Source organism: Nicotiana tomentosiformis, chromosome 10 (assembly GCF_000390325.3).
Source record: "Nicotiana tomentosiformis chromosome 10, ASM39032v3, whole genome shotgun sequence".
Taxonomy (NCBI): Eukaryota; Viridiplantae; Streptophyta; class Magnoliopsida; order Solanales; family Solanaceae; genus Nicotiana; species Nicotiana tomentosiformis.
Genome location: NC_090821.1, coordinates 53,709,600 through 53,725,312, shown reverse-complemented (window position 1 = coordinate 53,725,312; position 15,713 = coordinate 53,709,600). Strand labels below are relative to the sequence as shown.

At 34.6% G+C, this 15,713-nt stretch overlaps 1 protein-coding gene across 1 annotated transcript; it reads left to right on the top strand.

The window, feature by feature from the left end:
• Positions 1 to 2,002: 2,002 nt before the first annotated feature.
• Positions 2,003 to 11,135, top strand: LOC104117969 (protein NRT1/ PTR FAMILY 4.6). Its single transcript, XM_009629124.4, has 5 exons — positions 2,003 to 2,140; positions 2,239 to 2,350; positions 2,622 to 2,839; positions 9,321 to 9,764; positions 10,077 to 11,135. Exons 1-5 carry the CDS (start codon positions 2,138 to 2,140, stop codon positions 11,055 to 11,057), a joined length of 1,758 nt encoding a protein of 585 aa, XP_009627419.1. The 5' UTR covers positions 2,003 to 2,137; the 3' UTR covers positions 11,058 to 11,135.
• The last annotated feature ends 4,578 nt before the right edge of the window (positions 11,136 to 15,713 follow it).

Sequence of the window (15,713 nt, the reverse complement as noted above, 5' to 3'; positions counted from 1 at the left end):
CGAGAACCTATGATAAAAAGTAGTTAGTAGTGTTTAATATATTATCCAAAGATTCACAAACACAACACACCACAATACTATTTAGTTCAAATACCAATCGGCGAGGCTTATAACCCTCTATTTCGTTGGACCACCACAGTTCACCACCCACGACGCACTAAGAGAATACTTTCAAAAGTTTTATTTTGACCTTACACTTGTGATTTTTCTAGAAAACATTCTTATATATATATATATATATATATATATATATATATATATATATATATATATATATATAGAAGAGGTTAAGATTCGAAGAAAACGAGTTAAATCTTTACTTATTTATGTGGTCCTAAGGATAATGGAAGGAAATTCACACAAAAAGGAACAAAGAATTCTCAATAAAAAAATACTCTATGAACCAAACGTAAAAGCAGTTTTTAATTAGACATTTTTTCCAGTAATTTTACCTACTCTGACTAGGATCATATATCCAACAAATTAAAAGGTTCGTTCTCGATCATTCGATACACTGCTTAGCAGAAATATGGTTATCTGCCATGAATTCTCTCAAAGCTCAATTGACGTGCATTTTGTGTTTTTGAAATTCTAGAAAATATATATTCGAAAAATTTGTGAGCATGGAATGATATAAGAACCAATTCCAACCTCACGAGACGTATGACATAATCAATTTAGAATTTATGCTCCGATTCGACTACCGAATGGTAAAAGCCCTAACAAAAAATATATAAAAAATTGTTTACTTTGACTATTCCAAAAGTCTTAAGTCTAATGAATCGGAATTGCCAAGTCAAGTGAGTGAAAAATAGTAGTATAAGATCCTCTTCTCTTTTCTTTTCTAAGTAAAACCTACAAATTTAAACAAATGTACTTTCGGTGTTATATCTACGTAAAGATAACTCAAATTTGGAGGATAGAGAGAGTTCGATTGCCACTAACTACAAGGTAGGTATTGACTCATTTCAGCTCTCCAACACAAACAACACAATTAAAGAAAAAAGAACAAAGAAAGAAGAAAACAGAAAAAGAAGGTGGAAGGAAGGAAAATACCCAGCCGAATTTAGTCGAGCTCCCATGCAATTATCGGACATTAGGCGAGACTCACAAAAATATATAGTTAAACTTTAGGGGTCTTTTGGTAAAAGAAAAAAGTTATGCAGATATTGTAATACATATATTAGTATTGTAACAATTAACATTGCAGAGATTATATTACAAAAATTATTTTTTATAATCTAGTTCTTTGTACTAAATTTGAAATATATAGGATAAAATTTAATAAATGCGCATATGTTTTTAAACTTAATAAAATTGAAAGGACGTTGATGACAGGTTGATGAAAAGATTAAGGGTAGTTTTATCTTTTGATATTTAAGTTATGTATTAATTAATTCATGTATCACTATTCCATGTTATACTGGGTATAAAATAAGACATCAATTGGTGTATTAGTTATACATAATTCAAAATACAATCAAATATCGAATAAAGCATAACAAATTCTATACCATGATTACTCATCTCATCCCTCAAACCAAACCAAACCAAACAAATCCTTATTCTATAACCAATCAAATCCTTATTCTAACATCACTCAATCTCTCTTCTTTTCATTCCCCGTGAAAAAGGAAGAAAAGCTCGAGTGCCAAAGAGGAATTGTGTCATAAATATAAATAAAAAATTATTATTTTTAGCACGTACCAGAAATTATTTATATTCTGTAACTAAAAAAGTATATAGAATATATATATAATTTTTGTATATAACATACAGAATGTATATATATACAAAATATATATATATACAAAATATATATATATTTTCAACTATTATTTTAAGAGCGGCTATACAATATCATTTTTCAAAAAAAAAAAAACATTTGTAATTTTGAAAAGAAAAAAAAGAAAAAAATGGAAATTCTTGAAATTCTCCTATAGGAGGAGGACCTTTAGCCTTTGCTTTTTCCCAAACCATTCTCTTCTAACTCTTTAAATAGCCCCACCTTTCATAACTCTCGTTTCTATCTCATTCCTCTGTATTCCATAGAGATCCCTCCAGTCTTTTTAACTCTCAACTTAAACCCCTAAAATCCAAGTTGAGATTAAAGCTAAAAGGAATTCAAGAAAACAAAATGGTGGGTTCTTCTTTCTTTCTCTTTTTCTCCTCTCTTTCCCTTTAACCCTTTTTGTTTTCAGCCTTTCAATATATTCATCACTCTGTTTTGTGTTGCAGGAAGCAGAGAGCCAAACCCAATTAAGCAGTTGGGATGGCTATGTTGATTGGAAAAATAGGCCTGCTCTCACTAAGAAACACGGTGGTTTACTTGCTGCCTCCTTTGTCTTGGGTAAAAATCATTTTCATATGCCTAAACTCCTTATTTTCTGGAAATTTTATAAGGGGTTTTGAGAAAGAGATATTCCTTCATTCTTGCATGTTTGAAATGAAGGGAACCCCGGGCAACGATCAAGTTATCTCGGTTTGAGCCGTGAAATTAGTCATTGATGGTGGCATCAAGACGTACGCGAGATGCCTTATACACCTGGATGTACTTTTTTATCCTTTCTTGCATGTTTGAAATTTTGATTCGTGAATTTTGTTGTAATGAAAAATAACAGTTGTGGAGGTGCTGGAGAACTTGGCATATCTGGCAAATGCAAGCAATTTGGTGCTCTACTTGTCGGAATATATGCATTTTTCACCGTCAAAATCAGCAAATTCTGTGACCAATTTTATGGGCACAGCATTTCTACTGGCACTACTTGGTGGATTCTTATCTGATGCCTTCTGCACTACTTATTTCATCTATCTCATCAGTGCACTCATCGAATTTCTGGTAAATTTTCATTTCTATTTCCCATTATGTTTTTTCTTTCATCTATATGTTCATCGCCGTTCTACTCTTCTTCTTTTATGTACTAATAGTGTAAAAAATATTTACATATTTAAGTAATCCGTGAGGTAATTGCAAGTACATTTTAATGATGAATATTAATTGGTAAGATATTTAAAAAATGATAACTAACCTACTACTGAAAAATAGTATTACTATGTTGTAAAAAAATGTTTATATTTATAACTGACTGAACTGCACGCACGTGGATTTTAATTTGGTGAGGCGTAAAATGAGCAGAAACTATGGCATTTTTGGCCAATATTGAATTAAAGAGAGTTGGGAAATGTGATCAAAGGCAGTAACGTAGCCACACTTTTTATGCACCCCATTCACTCTCTTTTGTCTTGTAGTATTAGTATATTTTTTCAGAATCTTCCCTTTCTTGTATATTAATTTATTTTCATTTTTAAACTAATTGAACCGTTATAAATGATAGTAGTCGCACTTTCAAAAGGAAAAAAAAAGGAAAAAAGTCAAATTACTTTTGAAGTAAAGAATGACTATGTTTTTTTTTTACTCCTATGTTGTTCTTTCCCAATACTCCCTCTTCTATTACTTCCTCCTAATTCTTTTTTTGTTGAGTGAATTTTCATACAATAAAGATTTGCATAGTGCAATAGTTTTTTCTTTCTCAGTGTCTGGTCGTATTATGAAGTTCTGATTAATCGAGTGTTGTCTACCAAAAATAATTCATTCTTCGATACGTGGATTCACGTGAACTCATGCTTCTTTTCATGTACCATATATAATAATGTTATATTTTTTCAAAATTACTTAAATATATGTGCGTCCACCCATGCTCAAAAGATCCATTGGTGCACCAATTATTATTGGGTGCACGACACGGTCACACTTAGTATAGATATATATGTAAAAATTACTAAAATTTGAAAAAATAAAATAATTTTGAACCTATAATTTCAAAAGTATAGTGGGTTCATAAGTGCCAAAAGTAAAATCCGTCAATATAAATTGTAGATCCACCTCTTCATAATAGTACACACATCTTCTTGAAATTTTCGATCCGTCTCTGACTCAAACCCAAGCATAATAATGAGATAGTCTATACTAGTACTAGTTATTAAGAATGGCATCCTAAAAATAGTGAATGATCAGTTTTAAAATTGCAATAGGGAAACCAATTTGCAAGTGAGCAAGTTGATCGATTCCAGCTACAAAAGTTTTGTTAGTATGACTTAAAAGATACATAGGAATTGGTTGCTTTTTTTTTCTTTTTATCTTCTCTGTCTGCTTCTTTTTCTTTTTCCTCATAGTCCCATCCATCAAACCAAACATCAAACTTATTAACGAAGAAATTAGGAAAATTAATATTGACCCCATAATGGAGCTTAGCTTTTCCTTTGTCATTCTTATTCTTTAAAAAAATTCCAAAAGAAATCCCACGAGCCATGACTCGAAAAGAAACTACTTGATATGATTCGATTTGGTGAAATAAAGTTTGTGGCATCGTGGAAAACACAGTTTATAGTATGAAAACATTTGTCGTCTAATTTTGTCAAATTACATCTGATTTTTAGATACAATATTTTAGTCCCCCCCCCCCCCCCGCCACATCATTCATGCAGCGTATTTAGTTAGAGTGTTGCAATTTCCAGGGACCCATACCCAAAATAAGCCTTTTTTCACATCAAAACATACACTCACACAAAACCTTTTTTGGTTTGTATTTAAGTATATTTTTTCTCCCGCACTTTACGTTGGTCAGTGATATATATTGTGCCAATAGACTAAGAAAAATATTTACAAGTAGTCATTTTTTCTTGATTGGATAGGTTAAGGGTGTCAAACGACAATTCTTCGCCGAAATATTATACTGCGTAGTTGAGAAATTTATTTTTATCCATATATACTTGGAGTATATGTTGGCTCTCCTTAATTAACTTCTTCGTGTATTTATTCTTTATATTTTGATACCCCTTAATGAAAATTTTAACTCCCGCTATTGGATATGATCACATATGAATAGTAATAGTGGGGAAGGCGAAGATAGGAGAATAAGTATATTAATAAAATTGCAATATTCCTTCGCCGAAATTATAAACGGTAAATTTCAACCACACATTATGTGAATTCATCAGATGTCTTTACACCTACAGAACAATCTTTGTCAAGAATTTACGTTAACTTGCGGGAGCTTGGGATAAGGATTTGTTGGAATTAGATGAGGGAACAATTAGGAAAAAGACAAACATATAAATACAACATCTAAATATCCGTCGGAAAAGCAATGTAACAATATTGTTTGTTAGCATTGAATCAGGGGTGGAGCTAGAACGCGGGGTACGGGTTCGTCGAACTCAGTAGCTTTGGTCCAAACTTTGTATTTGTTTTAAGAAACTTATTGAATGTATACAAATTATTAACTAAAAACTCAGTAACTTAAATGAATTAGAATTCCGAACCCATAAACTTTAAATCTTAGCTCCGCCTCTGCATTCAAGTTGTTTGTCTAAAGGTACACGACGAGTGTTTGCCTCAAAGTCAAACCAGTAACTAGTAGCGTATCAGCAGCCATGGCAGATGCTTCATATATATAACATGTACATTCGAGAAGCTGACACTCTTGGCATGTTATATATTGGCATCTTAGGTTTTCACATTTGACGTTGTCCTTTTCTTCTTCCATTTATATGCGTAGCTAGTGTTGAGAACATTTTCATTATAAACCATACTATTAATGCATTGAAAGCCCTGAACAGTTGCGTAATACTCAGTCTTGAACAAATAATTTTGAAGGACTCAGAACCTTGAATTAATTAAGTTTAAATTTTAGATTTTGCCTCTTCACATAATGGGTGTGGGCTGGACATGGGAAAAAACAGCCCGTCCGATTAGTGGGGTGGGCTGGTTAGTGGGCTGGGATTCCGGGTTAGTAGTGGGCTAGGATATTCCGAGTTTTGGTGGGCCCGTCCGGGTTCGGGCTTATCGGGTTCGGACCGGGCCGGTTTATTAATTTTTTTGTGTGTATTATGTTTCCTTATTCAATGTAATTGTTACTTAAGTGTTTACAAACTTTTAAATAATAAAATAAGTATTTTAAGGCATAAAATTAAACTTTTAAACTTTAAAGTTTTAAATTTGAAATTTGAAATTAAGTGGCTATATAAAATTATCTAATAAGACCAATAGGTAAGGATCAAACTTCAAAGGCTTTCCTTTCATATTGTCATTGCATAATAATACTTCAAATTAACTTGTCTTATAAATTAACACATTAAACTTAAAATAAGTCTAACAAATTCAAAATAACCCAAATTATCTCAAATCAACTTAAATATGAATTCCTGGAGGACGCACAAGACAACCCTTGATATGCCTCCTTAAACCAGTTGTGCCCCTCCACTTTCGATAAACATTAAAGACTCGACCACAGTTCTCTACTTTGCGAACTTTTTTATTTTCTTCTACCACCTCAAAGTGTTCCCAAATATGTGAACGCACTCTAGAAGCACGAGGCATGATTTAACTTGAACCTAACAAAAATGGTAACCACGCTTCTCTTGATAATTGTAATTTTGTAGTGGCTACCATAAATAATTGATAAAACTTGAAATATTAATTAATTGAGAACTTGAGAGCAATAAGTAATTCAATAATCAAGGGAATTGAGAGAGAATTAGAGTAGAAGAAGAGTGTAAGTTGTGAAAAAAATGAACGCCAAAAGCCTACACTCTCTCGGATATTGAGTGGGTTGAACCAGGAAGAGATCCGGACGAACCTTCCAACTAAGAGGTCTTCCCATTGAATTCTATTACATACACGACCACATTGAATAGGTTATGGCCATCCTTCTGTGTAGGCTTATTTGTGGATAATAGTAGTTATGTAAATGACGAAGAGTTCGCCCAGCCAAACCCCCAAAACGTGGGTCTTGATTTTCATTCTATTATGCATATGGAATTAGAACCGGGCAACCCGAAAATGCCCGGTACTTTATTGTTGGGGACAAGTAAGATTATTATCTGGTTAACCGCCATCTCTCGGGACGAGAGGGGGGCTATTTATAGTTATTAAAAAGCTAAGAATGTAATTTATCAATTATCAGGGTTTGAGGGGTTATTTTAGTAAGGGGATAGGGCGAAATGGCTAAAAGTGCTAAAAATGGCCGTTTTCCAACGGTCATTTTTGATTTTGACCATTGACAACAGTCAGAATTGTTTTTAAAAAAAATTACAACATAAACCGGGCTGGAAGGGTTAGCGGGCTAGTCAGGTTCCGATGCACCGGTAGCCAAAAAAGGCCCGACCCCTTCCGGCACACACCCCATACCCTAGCCAAACTGAACCTGGCTGATCCGGGTCGAACCGGGTCGAACCGGGTTGTTAGTGGGCTGGCCTAACCCGATTAACACCCTTACTTCACATACACACTTCGTTAGATTTATTTTCTGTTTTTTCCCTTTCTTGTTCTGTTGTGTGACTTTTTGATTTGTTGTCGTCGTCCTATAACTCTGTTACTCTCTCCGTTCTACAATAAATGACCAATTTGTCTTGGGCACATCCATTAAGGAAATACAAAATTTTAGATAAAAATAGTTAGTGTGACTAAACTACCCTTAATTAAATATTGCAGTATAGTTATGTGAGGAGTAAAAGACTTTTTGGGATACGTACATAAGGGTAATTTTGGAAAACACAAATTAAATTTTTTCTTGATTATATAAATGAACACTTATTTTAGATCAAAATATAAAAGCAAATTAATAAATTATTGTGGAACGAAGGGAGTAACTCTGTTGCGTGTTGATGGTGGTAGGGCCACCCCAAGTTTTGATTGACATGACTTTCCTTTTTGGTGGCTTGTTTAGTGGCAATTAATACCCAATTTTGTTAAGTTGACTCTATGATGCAAGTACAAGAAATATCATAAAATAATCATTAAGTTTTTTCTTAAACAACTAAGCTCGTTTATTTTAGACCCTACTTGTAAGATTTTACGGGTTTTTTGTTGTTGTAACTAAGCCAATAATTGACACTAGTCTTGTATTCTCATAGTCCTTGTTCTTGTTATTACAAGTTTTGCCATGGGCTTTTTCGCAACCTTTTATGTTGTTGTAATTGATTGGTTATTGCTTTCTTTCACTGTTCTTGAGCCGAGGGTTGATCAGAAATAATTTTTTCACTTTCATAAAGTGGAGATAATGTCTGTATACACATTACCTTCTCCAGACCCTACTTGTGGGATTCCAATGGGTTTGTTGTTGTTGTAACTAAGCCTGTTTATTTTTAGAAAAAAAGTTTTCCAAGAATGTACCAAAAGATAAAATATACATAATTAAAGAACAAGTTTTGGTTGTTTAAAATAGAAAAGTTTATGCATAAATGGTATGTCAAGTGGCATATGGCATTAGGGTTTTGCCTTTTATGGTTAGCCTATATGGGAATATTAATCGTAACTGGTGATTAAAAAATAGTAACTTTAAGAAGGCCAATGCAACAGGTGTTTGGTTTTTAGTAATGTGGCAGTGCTATCTATTTCTTTAAATAGACATGAACTTTCCATTATGAGAAAATGCCCGCAGAAAACATTTTATATCATTTGGCAAAAGGGAAAATGCCACTACAGCAACTTATCAATGCTTGATTATACACCTATTAAAAGTCGAAATGTGTAGTAGAATAACTTAGATTTGTTTTTTTAATGGCCTTTGCCTATTTGTTTGGAGTGCTACAAATGATGAATATTAGCCCTGTCTTTACTAAATCCTACTAAATTGTCTTTGTTGCATGCCATGTGAACATATTTTGGTCAGTACTATATATATTTTTCTCATAAAACTCTTTTTTTTTTATTTTTTTTTTATTTTTATAGTGTTAATGCTAAAGATTCCACTGTTGTCTGTTGCTAGGTATTTATTTAATAAAAATTTGATAGATTTAATCTGTATGGTTAGTTCCAGAATTTGGAATGTCAAAAGTGGACTTAAAGGAGGAGATTGTCTCTTTATTCCAGTGGCAGCTACAGAACGTTTTCTTCACTTTTTAATGTGTGAACTTTAAACTCTTTTAGGGTCATTCTTTTCCTAGACCTACTTGAGTTTTAGCACTATTATCCTGCAAGTTCAAGATGCACCAACATTGCACATTATACTATGTAATACTTAAGAGAGTCTTGTTTAGCCTTTAGGTGTAGAACGTAAACCTCTTTATCAATGAATTTTGTAAGGTGAATTGCTCAGGTCCAAATCATGTTAAATTAAAAAAAAAAAGAATATATATATATATATATATATATATATATATATATATATATTGCATGTTATTTCAGCATCTTGAAAAGAAAGCTAGAAGTTTTAAATTATAAAATGTAGAGGCATAATTCATGCATCATTTTCATTTTTCTTAACAAAGATTTGATTGATAGTTTCTAAATATTTCCTGAAAACTTTGCTTCACAACAGGGGCTAGTGGTACTCACCATACAGGCTCGTTCTGCGTCGTTGAAGCCACCAACATGCGACCTACATGCAGCGCCCAGCGTGCCGTGTGAACAAGTTCATGGTACACAAGCTGCAATGTTGTTCATAGGGCTCTACTTAGTGGCATTAGGTGTAGGAGGTATAAAGGGATCGTTGCCACCCCACGGTGCACAACAGCTTGATGAAGCAACCCCACAAGGAAGAAAGCAAAGATCAACTTTCTTCAATTACTTTGTTTTCTGCCTCTCCTTTGGAGCTCTCATTGCTGTAACATTTGTGGTTTGGGTGGAAGACAACAAGGGTTGGCAATGGGGATTTGGAATTTCCACTTTCGCCATATTTTTGTCGATCCCAGTCTTCCTTGCTGGTTCGCCATTCTATAGGAACAAGATACCTTGTGGAAGCCCTCTTACAACAATTAACAAGGTATAGAGTTTCACTAAACCTTAATCTTTCATAATCTATTTCATATTATATTCAGGGACGGATGCAGCATTAAGATATCAGAGCAAAAATTTATGTGTAAATATCCCCACTATAATGCAACAAATAGTAGTTTATGAACTAATCTTAACTTTAAAAATATAACGGGTTACATGCTAAGAACCTTAAGATTGAATCCATAGAGCTCAAATCCTGAATCCGCTCTGATTATATGTACTTTATAGTGTGCTTTACCAAAGTGCTCTTTGATTCATATCTTTTCTAAGTGACTAAAATGATGATTTTTATGTGTAGGTTCTTATTGCGGCCTTGCTAAATTCTTGTGTATCAAGAAACTCAACTAGTGCGATAGCAAGTATGGCTTCAAGCCCTTCTCCTCCAATTCGGACTGGCAAGGAAAATGGCCAAGATTCAAAAAGCAAAGATGTAGAATCAATTGAGACTCCATCAACAAGTCTTAGCTTTCTTAATCGGGCTGTTTCAGACACACCCGCTTGTGGTGGTGCACTAGAATGCTCAGTACAACAAGTAGAAGAAGTCAAGATTGTGATGAAAATCCTCCCGCTTTTTGCCTGCACCATCATGCTCAACTGCTGCCTTGCTCAACTGTCTACATTCTCAGTCCAGCAAGCAGCCACAATGAACACAAAGGTCGGCTCTTTAAAAGTCCCACCGGCTTCACTCCCAATTTTCCCCGTCGTATTCATGATGATCCTAGCACCAGTTTACGATCATTTCATCATCCCATTCGCTCGTAGAGTAACCAAAACAGAAATGGGCATATCTCACCTCCAACGCATTGGTATCGGATTGTTCCTCTCCATTGTGGCCATGGCAATCGCAGCTCTTGTTGAAATCAAGCGCAAAAGTGTAGTTACTGACTCAGGCCTCCTAGACTCTGCCAAACCGTTGCCCATAACTTTCTTCTGGATCGCGTTTCAGTACCTGTTTCTTGGATCAGCCGATCTTTTCGTTCTAGCAGGGCTTCTCGAATTCTGCTTCTCAGAAGCGCCGGTTAGTATGAGATCATTGGCAACATCTCTATCATGGGCTTCTTTAGCCATAGGATACTATCTTAGCTCGGCGATAGTATCCATAGTAAATAGTGTGACAGGAAATTCAAAGCACAAACCATGGCTCTCTGGTGGAAATTTGAATCACTACTATTTGGAGAGGTTCTACTGGTTAATGTGCATACTAAGTACATTAAATTTCATGCACTACTTGTTCTGGGCTTCAAAATATAAGTATAGATCTGTAAGGTCAAGTAAGTAAACATGCAGTGTACAGAACTCAAATGTGTTGTTTTAATAAATCAAAAAGGAAGCTAAGATCTCAGCATTGCATTGCGAATTAATTGAGTAGAAGAATCTCGCTACTCGTTGACCGTCTTGTTTATCTTTCAATGCCAGACTCAAGCAGTGGCAGAGCAGGAATTTTAACGAAGGATTCAAAAATGCAAGAAAGCCGAATTGAACCTGTGACTTAAAGCAACTTTTGAGCCATTTTCGCAAAGGGTATTCAACAATTTATAAATATATAATCTATTTTGCTTTTATCGTCTTTGCACAGTATAGTGAATCTATCATTTGTGTTTTTTTTTCCGTCTAATGAACGTGTTTCACATTTTCTATAGTGTGTTACTGTGTTTTTCCATTTCCCGGAGAAAACACAAACATCTCTATCATCTTCGTGAAATAACGCATGAAATGATCAACTTTTCAAGTAGCAAAATTGTTAAGGGGTTGTTTGGTTGGGAAAAAGGTATTCCGAGATTAATATAATAACGGGATTATAATATCCTGATTAATTAGTGGATATACTTTTATTGATAAATATTTAATTTATTAGACTAAAAAAGGGACGAATTATACTTTATATACTCCTATAGACCCTAGGCAGAGCCAGGCCTATGCTTGTCGAAGAGGGGTCACCAGACCCCGTTAACTTCGGCAAAAATTCTAAATATGTAAGTATATATATATTGAAACGGTCATATATTTTACTTGGAATTCTTAAGATCAAAAGTTCACTGATTGATCAGTTCGCTCATGTGCCCTGCTACCCGCCTCTGCCCCTAGGTATATATAGTTGGCGGCACTGATGTGCACTGCTACAACAATTTAACGAGTAATAATATACCAGAACTCTGCTAAGTAATATCAGACGTGATCTCAGTCAAAAATGTTTCATATGTTTTATTCTATTGTGTAATAATCTTGCTCGACAAAAGCTTGAATCGGCTGGTCAAGAAGATTGAAACCTTTTTGAAATACCAAATGGATGAAGTTGATCAAATATCTAAGATGATTTTATTTTACCAGCGAGATATATAGTCTTAGGTCTTCCCCGTAAGGCTTGTTTGAAAATTACAGTGGAAACAAATAGCCAGGATCACTTGCATATAATATAGACAACATATAATCATCTATTTTAATCAAACATAAAATCGATATTTATCTTTTGAAGAGCGACTGCAATCGCGAAAAGAGCTTTCAAGTACGAGCGAAAACCGTCCACGAGATCATCCTCCAGTTCCACAGTCTTCTGCTGTGTGACCCGAATAATGCCCGTAATTAGCGAAACTCGTGTGAGCGAGTTTCTCCTAGGAAAACCATGTAGTAAAAACCATAGCCTCCTTATGGAATAAGATCCCTTTATATAGCCACATGTTTTAGGGTTTAAAACCTTTTTCCTAAACCTATTGGGTCTTCCTTTTCCACCAAGAAATAGAATTCCATTTAATTCCTAATTATTCAGGCACAACAGGGACCACAATATTTAATTAACGAGAAGGACTTAATTTCAAATATTCGAATTAATACTACCATAATAAATTACGAATTATTATACTAAAAATTCGTAACTGCACTCCTCAGTTCAATTTCGAAATTCTTCCATTAAACCATATTTAACTTCCCCTGTTAAGATTCAGATACTAATCAAATAAATTAAATTACTGACAATTTAATTCATTGATTATTTCCTTAGACTTTCACTTAACTTATTTCACGTGACAGATATAAAATCCACCTACAAGGTTTACACATAAAAACTTATAAACTTTCATAAAGGTGTATCACCAATCTCTAGACCGAGACATGGATTCCATCAACTAACTATTACTTTGCCAATGTATATCATCATTGTCCAATTTACCAAGCATATTGACCCACAAAAGAATCTCGCCTTTTAATAAATCAAAACAATAAATAATATACAAAATTAATAATAATAATATTAAGATTAAAAGTATAAGTACGTTTAATGGCTAGAGAAGTTATTTTATTAAGTCATTATAAAATACTTATCCCTACTTGGTCCGTTCAATACATACAAAATATACTAGTACAAGAAGTCAGAATTAAACTATTTTCATAATCAAGATAAATTATATTTAATCTTGTGCTACAATCATTCCTGATGATTTGTCCAATTTCATCATTAGATTGTGAACATAATCTTTATACTTATAAGAACCGATTATTTAATCTTCCGTTTATAAGCTAAACTCTATACACAAAATTATCTACTATATAAGTAAAGGACACAAACGAACATATGATCTATTTAAAACTTTATTAAAATTGAATAAATAATTATTCCATAATAAATACTATATCCAAACCAAATCCATGGGTAATAGTATATATCCCAACAATCTCCCACTTAGGCTTTTAACTATGATAATGAAGCATTAAAATGTTCTATATCTAAATGCATGGTTAATAGTATATGCCCTTACAATCTCCCACTTAGATTCATAACCATGCATCTATAACTTTCACAGCTATCCTTTTGCATGACTATTAAAAATCTCTGCCAATAAGCTTCTGCTAAAAGGAACTTGCCAAGTTATTTTCAAATTCAATCTTTGTCTAGTAGTGCTTTGTCGTAACTAACTAGTTTGATATTAAGCTCTTTAGGGATCTTGTTATGAAATTCTCCTAAAAGTACATACCAAACTATGATTTCCCTTACTATTCTCCCACTATGATGAAGTACTACTAATATTATCTTCATTACCTTGCGGTATTGAAATATTAATGACTTCTTCCTGTAGTGTTCTCTGCTCAACATCACTCTCACTACTCGGAGGTAGTAGATTTCTTTTTGTCTGTTAATGTTACTCTCACTACTTAAATGTAATGGAACATAAATTCCGACTTATAGAGTTGTATGTTCTTGAGCCTCTGAATTTTCAGATGACTAATTTGTTATTTCTTTGCTTAGTTCCTGTAAAACCAGTTTACTTCTAGGAACATAATTTATTAAATAATCCTATTATAGAGAACTGGTGTTTGTGCTAACAGTTACCTTCTTTTCTTTTAGGAAAATAAAATAAACCTCCTTTCATTTTCTTGGATATTCAATAAACACGCATACATTCGTCCTTGATTTTATTTTATCCATTTCCCTTTCAGTATATATATTGGATAATTCCATAACCGAACTTGCCGCAGACCATACTTACATTGAGTTCACAGTTCTATGGGGTTCAAGATACTGACTTAGAAGGAACTAAAATCAGAATGTAATTGCAGCTTTCTAAGGCATATCCATAACGAAAAAAGAAATAAATCAGAATAACTCATTATTAATCTAAATATTTGTAACGACCCGGCCGGTTATTTTGATAGCTGTAGCCCCGTTCCCTCATTTAATGTTCATTCCTAGCTTAATTGTTGTTAAGGGATTTGCCGGGGTAGTTGATTCGGGTCCGGAAAGGTTTCAGAATGAATTGAGACACTTAGTCTCAAGGTTGGAAGCAAAGTTGAAAAGGTTGACCGGGTATTGACTTAGGTGTAAAAGACTCTGGAATGGAGTTTTGATGGTTCTGTTAGCTCCGTTGGGTGATTTTGGACTTAGGAGTGTGTCCAGATTGTGAATTGGAGGTCCGCAGTTGAATTAGGCTTGAAATGGCGAAAGTTGGAAATTTAGAAGTTTGACCGATAGTGGACTTTATGGTTACCGGGCTCAGATTGGGGTTTCGGGAGTTGGAGTAGGTCCGTGGTGTCATTTATGACTTGCGTGCAAAATTTGAGGTCAATCGGACGTGATTTGATAGGTTTCGGCATCGAATGTGGAAATTAGAAGTTTAAAAGTTCATTAGGCTTGAATTGATGTGTGATTCATGGTTTTAGCGTTGTTTGATGTAATTTCAAGGCTCGACTAAGTTCGTATCGTGTTTTAGGACTTGCTGGTATTTTTGGTTAAGGTCCCGCGGGCCTCGGATGGAGTTCGGATGATTTTCGGATCAAGTTTGGAGTTAAAATAGGTGATGTAGCTGAAGTCTTTTGGTGCAATCGCACCTGCGGAGCTTTGGTCGTAGGTGCGGGCTGGGAAGCGCAGGTGCGACCTGGAAGGGATTTGGCTGTGGCCGCAGGAGCGGAAATATTTCCGCAGATACGAAGGCGCATCTGCGTATGGTCTTCCGTAGAAGTGGAAAGGGGCAGGCTGTATTGGAGTCGCAGAAGCGGATGAGGTTTTGCAGGAGCGCACTCGCAGATGCAGATGTTTGGCCGCAGGTGCGCGAGGTCGGGAGTGGAGTGTTCTTCCGCATAAGCAGAGTATTGACCGCAAAAGCGGTATCGCAAAAGCGGATTTTTGGACCGCAGAAGCGGGATAGCTGGGTAGTGTTTAAATCTAAAGGGTTTTATGATTTCTCTCATTTTGGACTTTGCAAACTCGGTCTAAGGCGATTTTTGAGAGGATTTTCGAAGGGTTTTTTGAGGTAACTCACTTGTGGTTAAATTTATTTAATAATTGTGTTTCTCCATTGAATTTCCCACCTAGATTGTGTGGTTTTGAGGTGCAATTTTGGGAGTTGATGCTAGAGATTTGGAGAGTTTAAATTGGGGATTTTGGTAAATTTAGAATGGTCGAACTCGTGGTTGAATGGGCTTCCAGATTTTGTGACTTTTATCGGAT